This window comes from Ceratotherium simum, chromosome 33, assembly GCF_057802395.1.
Source record: "Ceratotherium simum simum isolate JZ-2026a chromosome 33, ASM5780239v1, whole genome shotgun sequence".
NCBI classification, from domain to species: domain Eukaryota; kingdom Metazoa; phylum Chordata; class Mammalia; order Perissodactyla; family Rhinocerotidae; genus Ceratotherium; species Ceratotherium simum.
Window position 1 is genome coordinate 26833784 of NC_141932.1, and position 14778 is coordinate 26848561.

At 60.2% G+C, this 14778-nt stretch overlaps 1 protein-coding gene across 3 annotated transcripts; it reads left to right on the forward strand.

Annotated features, from left to right (window-relative positions):
- The first annotated feature begins 1777 nt into the window (after window positions 1–1777).
- On the forward strand, window positions 1778–14678 carry ARHGAP33 (Rho GTPase activating protein 33). 3 transcript variants are annotated; one of them, XM_087422145.1, is made up of 22 exons: window positions 1778–1899; window positions 3887–3984; window positions 4061–4145; window positions 4515–4595; window positions 4700–4837; window positions 5252–5344; window positions 5900–6022; window positions 6110–6187; window positions 6271–6337; window positions 6421–6480; window positions 6569–6721; window positions 6803–6905; window positions 8059–8203; window positions 8283–8365; window positions 8445–8552; window positions 9955–10100; window positions 10739–10892; window positions 10976–11121; window positions 11197–11271; window positions 12279–12950; window positions 13044–13435; window positions 13520–14678. In XM_087422145.1, the coding sequence occupies exons 1-22, from the start codon at window positions 1894–1896 to the stop codon at window positions 14303–14305; spliced, it is 3792 nt and encodes a 1263-aa protein (XP_087278271.1). In that variant the 5' UTR covers window positions 1778–1893; the 3' UTR covers window positions 14306–14678. The 3 variants fall into 3 exon arrangements, with proteins under 3 accessions (XP_087278271.1, XP_087278270.1, XP_087278272.1); XM_087422146.1 differs by having other exon boundaries at window positions 1779–1899; window positions 13548–14107; XM_087422144.1 differs by having other exon boundaries at window positions 13044–14678.
- Window positions 14679–14778: the final 100 nt, after the last annotated feature.

Consider the following 14778-nt stretch of genomic DNA (forward strand, 5'->3'; position numbering starts at 1 on the left):
GAATCCCGGCAGCTTCCTCACTCACAGATCTGGCCCCAGGGCTCTGATGCCTCCAAGGCTGGTTTCAGCCGGAACTATGGACTGTGGTGCTACACACAGTCTCTCCATGTGGCTTGGGCTTCTTCAAAGCATGGCTACTTCAGTGTAGTCGCATTTCTCACATGATGCCTCAAGGCTCTAGAGCTAGTTGTTCCGGTGGACAAGGAAGAAGCTGCATTGCCTTTTACTACCTAGACTTGGAAATCACACAGTGTCAATCCCACTCTTCTCTATTGCTGGAAATTGTCGCAATCCTGCCCAGATTCAAGGGGGAGGGGACATAGACTCCACCTTTTCATGAGAAGAGTGTCAAAGAATTTGCAGTCGTGTTTTAAAATCACCACAGAGGTTGATGGGAACAGGGAGGAGTACTCCAGGCAGAGGGAACATCCTGTGGGAAATCCCTATGATGGAAGTGAAGGCAGCAAGTTCAATAAATTGAAATAAGTGACTGTAAATTGACCCCTCCCCCAGCACTCCCTTTCCCCAATCTCTACGTAATTTTTATCCAGAGAACTTATCACCTTCTAATATTATATTCTAATATTATATATATATATATATATGTGTTTTGTTTTTTGGGTTTTTTTTGCTGAGTAAGAGTCTCCCTGAGCTAACATCTGTTGTCAATCTTCCTCTGTTTTGTATGTGAGCTGCTGCCACAGCATGACCACTGATGAGTGGTGTAGGTCTGTGCCTGGGAACCTAACCCAGGCCACCTAAGCAGAGCGTGCCAAACTTAACCACTAGGCCATCAGGGCTGGCCCCCAATATTCTATATTTTAAGATATCTATTTTGTTCATTTTCTGTCTTTTTCCACAAGCTTTTGCACTCCATGTGGGCAGGGTATATTTCTCCCTGTTTTGGTTACTAATGTATTCACAAATTCAGTGATCAGAGTTTTTGAATGAATGAATGGATGGATCAAGGAGGTACCCTCTGAGGTGAGGGCCTTGTTAAGGCCATGACTAATGGGAGACTCCTCTTGGAAAGGGCATTGCTTCAGAGTGTTCTCTGAGCCTGGCTCAAAAACGGCGAGAACAGCTGGGATTGGCTTTATGAGAGGCGTGGTCACGTTCTGGCGTTGCGGGATGACCTATTCCTAGGAAAAATGAGTCAAGACTGGAGGCCGGCCTGTAATAAGCAGTAGAGGAGGAGGCAAGAAAAATATACAGAGGGCAGGGCAAGGCCAAGTCGCAGAGGGCGTAGGGTCATGTCCCAGGCAGGGCACCTGAGCCAGTGAAAACGGTCCAGGGACGAATACCCTCAGTATTCTGTGGGCGGGGTCAGGGTCAAGACTGCCAAGATGGGGCTAGAGGATTGAGATATTGAAAAGCTGCTTGGGGATGGAGAAAAGCCCTGAGGCCATGGGAGAATCCAATTAAGAGTGTCAGAGGGGCGGTCCCTGAGAGTGGACTAAGCGGAGGGCCCATCGCCTAGCGTAAGAAGTGTTAGAGGCAAAGCATAAAGAACCTGGGGGTGTGTCTTGGGAGGGGAATGACAGCCAATCAGAAGCAGCCATGGGCGTGGCGCTGTCAAACTTCGCGGGGCGGGACCGAAGACAGACCCAGGCAGGGATGGGACCCATGCCGAAGCCAATGAGAAGCCGCCCGGTGGGCGGGGCGTCGTCCTAAGGCCGAGGCGGGAGCCAATGAGAAGCGGCGCCGCGTCCTCGCTGCCCCCGCCCCGGTGGGGCGCGCGCCGAAGCCACGGGCAGCCGTTAGGGGCGGGGCCTGCGGCCGCCCGCGCGCGGCTCGCGCCCTCCGCTTTGTGTCGCCATGGCGGCGGCATCGGCGACGAGGACGACGAGCGAGGGGTCCCGCGCGGCCGGCGCCTGAGGAGGCTACGCGACCATGGTGGTGAGCGGCCCACGCGGCCGTCGGTCCGTCCGCGTGTCAGTCTGTCCGCGTGCGGCCCCGCCCCGCGCGCCCCGCCCCCGGCCCCGCCCGGCCCGCGGCCCGCGCCGCCCCTCACCCTCGTCGCGGTCCCTCTCGTGTCCCGGCCTGGGCTTGGGCCCGAGCCCTTACCCCGGCCCCGCCCCCTCAGCACGCATCCCCTTCCACGCCCCGGATGGGGGTGACAGCGGCCGAAGACCCGGGCTTGGGAGGAGGAGGGGCTGGTCCAGGGAAGGACCCCCGATCCCCCGAGTGGCCCCCGCGGGCGCCTGCTGAAGCTCCCTGGTTCTTCACCAGCCCCCGTCCCAGAGCCGTCCTCAGCGTCCTCATGCCAGCCGCCAGCCCTCCCCGGCCTGGCCCCTCTCCTCCTCCACCAGCCCCTTTCTCATTCTTGAGCCCCACCCCCACCCGGCTCCATCCTCAGCCTGACCCTTTTCTTCTCCTTCTCGTCATTCGCACCGCATCCCAGTCCCTCTCTACCAACCCTCCCCTACCCCCATCAGACTGAACCTTTACCTCAGCCTCTCCAGTACTCCACCCCAACCCCAAGGCGGCATTGTAGCTGCGGCTCCATCCTTGGGTCCTCTCCATCTTCTTGTCGTCCTCCCTCCCCCACCGTCTCCCTCTCCCACCATGCTGCTCCTGCTCATCATCCATTCATTCCCTCGTCGTCGCTCACTTAACAGACATTCCCTGAGACCTCTGTGCAGACCCCATGCTCCAGGCACAGAGAGAGTCAGATCCCATCCTGCCTTAGGGTGCCTCGTGGGCTGGAGCGGGGCAGAACCGAGGATGAGACCCAAGGGTGAAGTCGGGGTTGCAGGGATATGAAGGCGGGAGAAGCTGGAGCCCAGTCTGGGGAATCCCCATCTGGCAGCTGGTTAATTTATTCGTCACATTTTACCGGGCCCCTGCTGTGCGACTGGGCTGGCACAGGGCATTGGGACCCAGAGAGGAATCAGGCACAACCCTATCTGTGAGGAGCACCAATTCTGTGCTCAGCTCTGTGCTAGGCAATGCTGGGGGACTGGGGACTCAGCCCCAGGCCCTGATCCTGGAGACGTCTCAGTTCAGTGGGGGAGATGGACTTGTCACCAGACAGTGACATCTCAGAGTGCTCACGGCTGTGATAGGGGAAGCTCAGGCTGGGATGGGGGAACCTCAAGGGATGGAGGAGTCCAGAAGAGGTGCCTGATACAGCCTGAAGGGTCAGTAAGAACTTCCTGAGAAGAGGGAACGTGAGAGTTGAGACCTGAGGGATGAGGAGGAGCGAGCGAACGTAAGGAGAGGATGGGGAAGAGTGTTTCATGCAGAGGGAATAGCCTTTGCAGAGACCTAGAAGGAAGTGAGAAGATGGTGCTTTTGTTGGACTCTTAGATGTTCAAGAGCTGTGAGTGGAGGCAAAGGGGAGAGATGGGGCTGGAGAGGTAAACAGAGACCAGAGCATTCAGAATTTATCTTGGAGACAAGAGGGAGCCATTGCAGGTCCACGATCTATGGAGAGACAGGCAGATTTGTGTTGTGTAAAAATTATACTGGCTCTTGCTGTGAAGAAGCTGGCAGGAGGGAAGAGGTTGGAAGCAGGAAACTGATAAGATGGGAGCTGCGGTGTCCAGACATCGATGGAAGGTGTGGAGAGGCACAGATGGGAGATGACTGGACTCTGCAGGGACTATGGGAGGGTTTAAACAGGGAGAGATGGTACCAGCATGCTCTCTCCCTGCCTCACCCTCAGCCCCCGCTCTTCCAGCCCCCCACCGCAGACCACACAAGAGGAAGCAGGCCTATCCTCGGCCGGCTGTCACCTCCCCCTGACCTACTCTTCTACTCCATGCTCAGGGCAGTGTGTGGAGCAATTCGGGCCTCCAGGCGCAGGCTGGCAGATAACAATGCTCCCGTTGTGTCTCTGCTCCCATCTCTGGGGCCTCTGATTCTCCTTTCTGCTCTACAGGCTCGCAGCACTGACAGCCTGGATGGCCCAGGGGAGGGCTCCGTGCAGCCCCTGCCCCCCACTGGCGGGCCCAGTGTGAAGGGGAAGCCTGGGAAGAGGTGAGAGGTGAGGGAGAGGCCCAGCTAGGAGGGGGCAAGCGCAGGAGCCGCTAGTGATGTGTCACCTGTCCCCCAGGCTCTCGGCTCCTCGAGGTCCCTTCCCCCGGCTGGCTGACTGTGCCCATTTCCACTACGAGAATGTTGACTTTGGCCACATTCAGGTATGGGGGCTTGGCACCCAGGTGGGAAGATGAGATCCCACCCACCGTGAAGCAACATCAGCCACTGTACCCCTGAAACTTGTCCCTGGGACTGGCTGCTCCACCCCTCTGAGCAGGCAGTGGCCGGAGTTGCAGGGCGGAAGGAGAGAGCTGTCCATTCACTCATTCATTCCTTTATTCATTCAGCAACAGCTTTTTGTTAGGTGTATGCTCTGTGCCAGGACCCTGTACTCTGACAGATATCCCCAGGCCCCGCCTGTGGGGAGGTACAAGAGGGGACACAGACCCATCCCTAGCTAGCGCCAATCTGGAGAAGTCAGGACTGAACCAAAGCGAGGCCCTCACCTGGGCCTTTGTTTCCTTCTGCAGCTCCTGCTGTCTCCAGAGCGTGAAGGCCCCAACTTCTCTGGGGAGAACGAGCTGGTGTTTGGGGTGCAGGTGACCTGTCAGGTGAGACCACTCCTGCCTCTCAACCAGCTTGGCAGACTGGTCACATGGTTCTCAGCTCAGTGTAACAGGCCCACTGCTCCCTTCTGTCCTTTCCGCGCCCTCAGGGCCGTTCCTGGCCGGTTCTCCGCAGTTATGACGACTTCCGTTCCCTGGACGCCCACCTCCACCGGTGCATATTTGACCGGAGGTTTTCCTGCCTCCCAGAGCTTCCGCCGCCCCCAGAGGGCGCCAGGGCGGCCCAGGTAAATTGCTTCTTGTCCCCGCCCCTGCTTCAGCCATGGCGTGTCCTCCTCAGTGAGGCAGGGGGATAGACAAACATTTAAACAATGGTATGGCCCAAGTCCCCACCAATCAGCATGGAGAGGCCCTCGAAATGCAGCAGGGTTCTGGAGGCCCCCTTTAGTTTTAGGGTCATGGGGAGTTCCAGGGGGTTCCACGGGAGGGTCAGCATGGCCTGGCCAATGGGGGCACACAGGAGCTTGGCATAGCCTGTTTACCAACTGGTATGACGATATTTTAGTGCTTAACAGCGGAGTGGCTCCCATGCCTTCAGGCTGAATTTCAGCCCTGCCCAGAGGTGAGCTAGGGCAGTCTAGGAGGGTAGTGGGCTCTCTCAGGGTCCCCTCACAACAGCCCGCCCTGCCCACCCACCCCAGATGCTGGTGCCGCTGCTGCTGCAGTACCTGGAGACCCTGTCAGGACTGGTGGACAGCAACCTCAACTGCGGGCCCGTGCTCACCTGGATGGAGGTGGGCCTGGGCAGGGGGTGTGGAGATGGGAGTGAGCGAGGGATGTTGGAACAGTGAGAAGCAGCTTGGGAGTGTGTGGGCGCAGGAAAGAAATGAGCCAGAGAGGAGGAGGCGCTGGTATTTCAGTGTCTGTGTGGGTGCAGGCCTGTGAGAGAGAGCAAGTGTGTGTGTGTGTGTGTGTGTGTGTGTGTGTATGTGTGTGTGTGCTTCAGCAGGTGCTGGGCTGTGGGGATGTCAGGATTTCAAGGTATATCAATTAGAAATGGGATTGTTGTAATTCACAGAAGGCCTGGCTAAGAGGGGCTTAAACCAGCAGGTTTTTAGATAGCACACGTGCAGTGTCTGCTATGGAGGATGAGGATACAGGGTGTCCTGAGACATGTGAGAGGAAGGAAGGGGCTTTGTTTTGCAAGAATTTAGGTATTTGACCAATAGGTCTGAGTGACAGGGGCTCTTAGGTGGGGGACAGGTCTTGGCCTCCGTTGGATGTGGAGGAAACTTCTCTGCCTTTATCATCACCTTCTTCTTCCCTGCCACATCCCTCCTCCATCTCAGCTGGACAACCATGGCCGGCGACTGCTCCTCAGTGAGGAGGCCTCACTCAATATCCCTGCAGTGGCCGCAGCCCACGTGGTCAAACGGTACACAGCCCAGGCCCCCGATGAGCTATCCTTCGAGGTGAGGCTGTGGGAGAGCGGACTCCAGCGGGGCTCCCTGCTTCCCCTGCCCCTCTGACCCTCCCTCCTCGCACCTGCCCACGGCCAGGTGGGAGACATTGTCTCAGTGATCGACATGCCGCCCACGGAGGATCGGAGCTGGTGGCGGGGCAAGCGAGGCTTCCAGGTGAGCCCAGCGGGGGTGGACAGGTGGGGCTGGGGCACCCGGCCAGCTAGGGCGGCCCAGACACTGACCCCAACCCTCCTCAGGTCGGTTTCTTCCCCAGCGAGTGTGTGGAGCTGTTCACAGAGCGGCCGGGTCCAGGACTGAAGGGTGGTAAGTGCTCTGGCCAAAGTGGGGAGGCCCTCCTGCGTCCTGTGCCTGCTGCCCATCCTTCCCACTCACTGTTTGCCCCACAGATGCCGACGGTCCCCCGTGTGGTGTCCCGGCTCCCCAGGGTGTCTCCTCTCTGACCTCAGGTAATGGGAACAAGGAGCCAGGGCCCTGCCCCCGCCCCCCCAGCCCAGTGGCTGCACTGATCCCGTGTGGCCTGCCTTTACCCCACAGCTGTGCCCCGGCCGCGTGGGAAGCTGGCCGGCCTCCTCCGCACCTTCATGCGCTCCCGCCCCTCTCGGCAGCGGCTGCGGCAGCGGGGTATCCTGCGGCAGAGGGTGTTCGGCTGCGACCTTGGAGAGCACCTCAGCAACTCGGGCCAAGACGGTGAGGCCCGGGCCACCGCACGGGGTGGCCTGCCGCGTGGGGTGTGACCTGCCCAGTCCTGACCCTGCTGCTCTCTCCCAGTGCCCCAGGTGCTTCGCTGCTGCTCGGAGTTCATTGAGGCCCACGGGGTGGTGGATGGAATCTACCGGCTCTCAGGCGTGTCATCCAACATCCAGAGGCTACGGTGAGGGCCCTCCACCAACCCCGTCTCTCTACAGACTGCTACTGAGTGGTCGTCTCTATTCCAGGCCTGGGCCATGTGCTGGAGACTCAGAGTTATCAGGAGTTAGGAAGGCATGGAGCAGGGTGGGACCAAGGCTGGAGGGCTTCTTTGAGGAAGTGACACCCCCGCTGATGTCTGAGAGGTGAAGGCAGAATGAGCGCTAGAAGCGGAGGGATCCACCTTCACTGAGCACCTGGCACCTGCCCAGTGCTATGCCCTGGGGACTCAGTGGTGAATGAGATGCCCAGAGACTCTGGCCCTCATGGGGCTCACATGCTGGAGGGACAGACAAGGAAGTGGGAACGTCACTAGGAGGTGACAAGGGCTGTGGAGAAAGACTGGGCTAAGGAAGATAACGCTAAGTCAGGGAGGGTGCTGAAGTTTTAAATAGGGTGCGCGGAGAAGGCCTCCTGGAGGAGAGCTCACTCCAGAGGAGGTGAGGGAGTGAGCCATGTGGACATCCTGGGAAAAGCACCCACAGTGGAGGGAACAGCCAGTGCAAGGGGGAAAGCAGCAGGAGACGATGTCCGAGAAGTGATCAGGGCAGAGCGAGCAGGGCCTTTTGGACGACTGCGAGGATTTTGGCTTTTACTCCGAGTACAGAGGGAACCACAGGAGGGGTCTGAGCAGGGGAGAGACAGCACGCACAAGGGTCTAAGAGTGGGGAGGCAGTGAGGCCCGAGCATTGAGGCTGACCGGGGGCCAGGAGGTGAGAGCGGAGCTGGGGGCAGCGAGAGAGGAGGCACGGAGCTTTCACGGAGAGCAGTGGGCACCACCAGAGAGCCTGGAGCAGGGGCTGCTGGGGTTTCAGCTGCATTTTCTGGCGACCTCTTGAAGTCGGGAGGATGGCATGACTTTGTCACGCTCTGGAGTCAGATAGCCTTGGGGAGCTACAAGCAGGACATCTCCCCCTGGGTCTCAGTGTCCTCCTCTGTAAAATGGGCCACGTTGTCTTTGGCACACAGAGTTGTTGGGGGTTTGGTAAGGTTCTGCTCTGAAGAGCCCAGCACAGGAAGAGGGTGGCATCCATCTGGATACTGGGGGTGGGGGAAGGACCCGGCCAGGTGGGCCAGCTCTGACTGGAATCTTCCTCCTCCTTGGCTTGGTGCCTCAGGCACGAGTTTGACAGTGAGAGGATCCCGGAACTGTCTGGGCCCGCCTTCCTGCAGGACATCCACAGCGTGTCCTCGCTCTGCAAGCTCTACTTCCGCGAGCTGCCCAACCCCTTGCTCACATACCAGCTCTATGGGAAGTTCAGCGTGAGTCAGGGGGCTGGCAAGGGTGGAGGGTGCTGGGATGCTTCTGGCCCCGCCCTGTCACTTCTGTGCACCATCGCAGGAAGCCATGTCAGTGCCGAGGGAGGAGGAGCGCCTGGTGCGTGTCCACGACGTCATCCAGCAGCTGCCCCCGCCGCACTACAGGTAAGCCAGGAGCGCAGGGGAGGGCTGCGCTGAGCTCTAAGGGAGCTGAGCCTCAGTGCCCCCTCCACTCCCCTCCCAGGACCCTGGAGTACTTGCTGAGGCACTTGGCCCGCATGGCGAGACACAGTGCCAACACCAGCATGCACGCCCGCAACCTGGCCATCGTCTGGGCACCCAACCTGCTACGGTAAACCGGCAGCTCACCAGCCTGCCCGCTCAGGGGCCGGGCCTCATCTCCCCCCACCCCTACCCCCACCCTGGGAACCCACCCAACTCTTGTTCTCTTGTTCATTTCATTCAACACATAAAATAAGTACCTCTCGTGTGACAGCCCCTGTTCTCAGCACCAGGGACAGAGTAGTGAGCAAGATCCTGCGCTCCTGGGCTCACATTCTCATGGGGGAGATGCGCAGTGAACCATCAACGAGAAAAATACAGAGCACTGGCTGTTGGTGATGAGTGGCGAGGGGAAAGATTACAAATCAGGGAAGGGAGATGTGCGGGATGGTGGCATTTTGAAATTTTTAGATAGCGTGGCAGGGAAGGCTTCAGTAAGAAGTCTTTGATGGCCAGCAGCAGAGTAAGCCCCAGAGGATGCTGGTGACCAAGACAGGCAAGCTCTCTGTCCTGGAAAGGCTCAGTTCTTCTGGGGAGACAGATAAGTAAAAAAATAAAATAGGTAATACTTCAGGTGGTGGGTATAAGAACTATAGGGAAAAATACAGACAGACCCGAAGTACAGATGTTTACAATTTTAAATGAGGTGAGTGGAGAAGAGTCCATTGAGAAGGCAACATTTGAGTCAACACCTGCAGAAGATGAGGGAGGGACCCATGCGGATATCTGAAGAGGAGCAATGAAGCAGAGGGAACAGCAAGTGCAAAGGCCCAGAGGCCAGGTCAGCACCTGGTGTGCTGGAGGAATGGCAGGGAGGCCAGTGAGGCTGCAGTGAGTGAGCAGTGAGCGAGTGGTCGGGGGGAGGAGATGATGAGGTTGGAGAGGTGACGGGGACCAGTAGAGGAGTGGCTTATGGGTTGTGGGTCATGGTGACTTGGCTTTCACCAGGAGCGAGGTGCAGCCAGGGGAGGCTCTGAGCCAGGAGGGCATGACCTAACTCGGGTTCACAGGCTCCTTCTGGCTGCAAGTGGAGCAGACCGCAGGGGGCGGGGACGGGAGCAGGGAGACCGGGAGGAGGCTGCTGAGATGGTCCAGGAGGCAGAGGATGGAGGCTGGACCAGGTGGGGCAGTGGGGGAGAAGAGTTTAGATTCTGGACAGATGTTGTGGGTGGAGCCCGCAGGGTTTGCTGAGAGACTGGATGTGGGAGTGAAGGAAAGAGACAGACCAAGGACAAGTCCACGGTGTCTGGCCTGAGCCACAGAAGAGTTGCACTGAGTGAGATGGGGAAGGCAGGCAGGCAGAGAGCAGGTTTGGGGAAAGGCTCAGAGGCCCGCTCTAGATGTGGTCAGTTTGATAAGGTCAGGCGCGTTGAATGACAGTTGTTGCTTCCGCCAGCTCACCACCTTGCTTAGCCAGAACCCGCCGGCTGGGGCTCAAGGCACCTGGCCTCCCTCCCCCTCCTCCCACCCAGGTCCATGGAGCTGGAGTCAGTGGGGCTGGGTGGGGCAGCAGCCTTCCGGGAGGTGCGGGTGCAGTCAGTGGTGGTGGAATTCCTGCTCACCCATGTGGACGTCCTGTTCAGTGACACCTTCACCTCTGCTGGCCTTGATCCTGCAGGTACACCCTTCCCACCCCCGATGTCCTGGCTGCTGCCCCCTCATTGTCAGGGCTGTAGTGGGAGGGCAGGTGGGCTCCCAGCCCTATCCCTTCCCAAATGAAGCTGGACCTCCCTCCTGGCTCCTTGAGGACCCCGCCCCGGCCTCTCCCTCCCCTCCCTCCCCTTCTCATTTCAGCTCCTCCGTTCAGGATCCCCACTTCTTGGCCCGGACACATCGGTCTTCCTTCACCCCTTGTAGCTCCTGGGGGCGCTTGGGGCCACGGGTCCTCCTGGGAGGAGGTGGGAGGTCCCCAGACTTGACCCTGCCCTGGCCCCACCCAGACTCCCTGCCCCACCCCGGACCCCAGCCCAATCAGGACTCAGCACATCGGAGGGCCCTCTAGCCCGAGGTAACTGAAGCCAGAGCCGCTGCCCTCGCTGGCTGCTGGGAGCTGCCTCCTCATCAGCTCGTTCTGCCTCATTCCTCCCCCTCACCTGCCTGCTGCACCCCCATTCCCGCCTGATCCGCCCTGGCCCCCTGCCTTGCCAGCCCGGGTGGGCACGCTGCGGGGCCGGGGCTTGGGCTGTAGCGCTTGGCTTTGCCTGTGGCCTTGAATGGCCCTTGAGCTGACAGCTGCCCCCTTTGCCAACTCCCCAGGCCGCTGCCTCCTCCCCAGGCCCAAGTCCCTTGCGGGCAGCGGCCCCTCCACTCGCCTGCTGACACTGGAGGAAGCCCAAGCTCGCACCCAAGGCCGGATGGGGACCGCCACTGAAGCCACAGCTCCCAAGGCCCCAGCTTCCCCTGTGGAAAGGTGAGTGGGATGCCAGGGGGAGGGGAGGGCCAGCCTAAAGGCCCCAGCCCCTCAGACTGCCGCCTGTGTCCCCCACACCCCAGGAGGAAAGGGGAGAGAGGCGAGAAACAGCGGAAGCCAGGGGGTAGCAGCTGGAAGACCTTCTTTGCACTGGGCCGGGGCCCCAGCATCCCCCGAAAAAAGCCTCTGCCCTGGCTGGGGGGCACCCGTGCCCCACCGCAGCCTTCAGGTCAGAGGCTGGACAGTGGCAGGGGGGGAGCGGCACTCTGGAGTGCCCCCATGACCCTTCCATCTCTGCCTGCAGGCAGCCGACCTGACACAGTCACACTGAGATCTGCCAAGAGCGAAGAGTCGCTGTCATCGCAGGCCAGCGGGGCTGGTGAGTAGAGGGTGGCCTGTGCCTGTGCCCAGATGGAGCTGGGAGGGGCTGGGGCCCTGAGTTGGTCTCCAAAGGTTGTACTTCATATTTGGGGCTCTTGGGTTTTTTGTGGTTTTGAATCTGGACATTAGGTACAATGAGTTGGATACAGCATCCCCCTTGGTTCATGATGCGCCGTGATCACTGGTCCATGCAGCGTCCTTTCAAACAGTCTGATTTTATTCATTCCTTTTGAAAAAAACTTCATTAATATAATGAACACCCATGAACCCAGCAGCCAGAACTGAAAGAGCCCCACTCCCTTACCTGCAAGCTCCTTCCCCCCGCTCCGCCTCCCCACCAGGCCATCCTTTAGATTTGATAGTGGTCATCCCAGCTCTTCAGGCTATATCACGGACAGGGGTATGCATAAATAACATGTCGCACAGTTCTGGTCGTCGTGAGACTTTACAGGGTGTCATAAGAAAGGGGCAGCATGCCGTGTGTGGAACTGGCCTTTTCCGCTCACCAGTGCATTGCAGATACCCTCCGTGTTGCTGAGGGTAGCTCAGGCTCCTTCCTGTCTGCTGCGCTCTCATAGTCCGGATGTGGGTGTCCCATGGGGAGTTGCTTGTCCATTTTCTCCCGATGGATCTGGGGCTCTGATGAGCAATCCCTGTCACTCCAGAGAGCTGACCGTACCCAGGAGTGGAGGTGCCTTCTGTAGGGCATGTGCATGTTTCCAGTACAAGAGAAGGCCCGGCTGCTTTCCAAACACGGTCACCCCCCGTCTGCACTCCAGCAGCCGTGCTGAGATCCTGCTGGTCTCATGCTCACAGCCCGTGGGGTTATCAGACCCCATTCCTGCCTCTGGGTCTGGATGGTGCTCTTCACCGACTGGCTGTTCATTTCCTTTATCACCGTTATGTCTCCAACCTATTGGGTTGTGTGTGCTATTCTCACTCCTGTATGGGTATGTACAGCTCTGACCCCTGACCCCTAACTGCCCCCCACCCCCTCCCTTCCAGGCCTCCAGAGGCTGCACAGACTACGGCGACCACACTCCAGCAGTGATGCTTTCCCTGTGGGCCCAGCACCCGCTGGCTCCTGCGAGAGCCTGTCCTCGTCCTCCTCCTCCTCCTCCTCCTCATCCTCTAAGTCCTCCTCCTCGGGGTCCTCCGCAGCTGGGCTGGGGGCACTCTCCGGTTCCCCCTCGCACCGAACCTCAGCCTGGCTGGATGACGGTGATGAGCTGGACTTCAGCCCGCCCCGCTGCCTGGATGGGCTCCGGGGGCTCGACTTTGATCCTCTTACCTTTCGCTGCAGCAGCCCTACCCCAGGGGACCCTGCACCTCCCGCCAGCCCAGCCCCCCCGGCCCCCGCCTCTGCCTTCCCACCCAGGGCGCCCCCACAGGCCCTGTCGCCCCGTGGGCCCACCAAGCCTGCCTCGCCCACTGCCCTGGACATCTCAGAGCCCCTGGCTGTATCAGTGCCACCTGCCGTCCTGGAGCTGCTGGGGGCTGGGGGGACACCTGCCTCAGTCACCCCAGTGCCAGCCCTCAGCCCCAGCCCAGGACTACGCCCCCATCTCATCCCCCTGCTGCTGCGTGGAGCCGAGGCCCAGCTGAGTGACACCTGCCAACAAGAGATCTGCAGCAAGCTGGCACTGCCTGGTCCCCGGGGAGCCCAAGGCCAGCACGGTGAGTCCTGCTCAGCCCACCTCACCCCCCCAGAGACGCTGAGGCTGCGCCCAGGACCCGGCTGATGCCCCCTTCCCATTCTTCTCTGCGTAGGTCCTGGTATGGATTCGCCGCTGCTGCCCCCACCCCTGTCCCTCCTGCGCCCTGGGGGGGCCCCGCCCCCACCCCCCAAGAACCCAGCACGCCTCATGGCCCTGGCCCTGGCTGAGCGGGCTCAGCAGGTGGCCCAGAGACAGAGCCAACAGGAGCATGGGAACACCCCAGCTGCTCCCCACTCCCCTTTCCACCACTCACTATCCCTGGAGGTGGGCGGTGAGCCCCCAGGGACCTCAGGGATGGGGCCACCACCCCCTTCCCTAGCCCACCCGGGTGCCTGGGCTCCGGGACCCCCAGCCTCCGTACCAAGGCAACAAAGTGACGGGAGCTTGGTGAGGAGCCAGCGGCCCACAGGGACCTCAAGGAGGGGACTCAGAGGCCCTGCCCAGGTCAGTGCGCAGCTCAGGACGGGTGAGGGGTGCAGGGATGCGCCAGAGATGGCAGCCCAGTTCCCGTGTTCTGTCCCCTCACAGGTTCCTACCCCTGGCTTCTTCTCCTCAGCGCCCCGGGAGTGCCTGCCGCCCTTCCTCGGGGTCCCCAAACCAGGCCTGTACCCCCTGGGATCCCCATCCTTCCAGGCCTGCTCCCCAGCCCCGGTCTGGAGGAGCCCCCTGGGTGCCCCTACACCACTTGACAGGGGAGAAAACCTGTACTATGAGATCGAGGCAGGGGAGGGTGCCTCCTACTCCGGCCCCACCCGGTCCTGGAGTCCCTTTTGCTCCATGCCCCCAGATCGGCTCAATGCCTCATATGGCATGCTTGGCCAATCGCCACCGCCCCACAGGTCCCCCGACTTCCTGCTCAGCTACCCACCACCGCCCTCCTGCTTTCCCCATGAGCACCTTGGCTACTCAGCGCCCCAGCACCCTGCCCGACGCCCCACCCGGCCTGAGCCCCTCTATGTCAACCTAGCCCTGGGGCCCAGGGGTCCCTCACCCGCCTCTTCCAGCTCCTCCTCCCCTCCTGCCCACCCACGAAGCCGTTCAGATCCCGGCCCCCCAGCCCCCCGCCTTCCCCAGAAACAGAGGGCCCCCTGGGGTCCCCACACCCCTCACAGGGTACCCGGGCCCTGGGGCCCCCCCGAGCCTCTCTTGCTCTACAGGGCAGCTCCACCAGCCTATGGGAGGGGCGGCGAGCACCACCGAGGGTCCTTGTACAGGAATGGGGGGCAAGGAAGAGAGGGGGCTGGTCCCCCACCCCCCTACCCCACTCCCAGCTGGTCCCTCCATTCTGAGGGCCAGACCCGAAGCTACTGCTGAGCCAGAGCTGGGAGAGCCCTTCCTCCCTCCTCTTCCCCTCACTGATCTTGGCCCAACCCAATCCCTTGTTTCATATTTTCTTGAGCTCCTGACCCCTATCCCAGGTTTCTAACTTTGTAACTTGCTTCTGACGTGGGTCCCTAACCTATTATAACTTCCCTACCCTGGGCTGAAGGGGCTGTACCCATTCCCCCGCCATCCTCCATCCTAGGGGCTCTCGCACAAATCTGAGGGCTAGGCTGACACCCCATCCTCCCTCTCCAGGAGCCCCCAGCATGTCCTGACCCGTGCACAGGGGGTGAGGGGACAGCTCCTCCCCATCCCGCCCCCCCACATACCGCACTAAACCATCTGCCCAAATCAATAAATAAAAATGGTGAAAATATGGCTGCTAGTGTCATGCTGGGGCCAGGTCAGTGAATAGAGGCAGAGACAGATGGGTTGCATTATCATTTTCTTTCATTTTATCATTT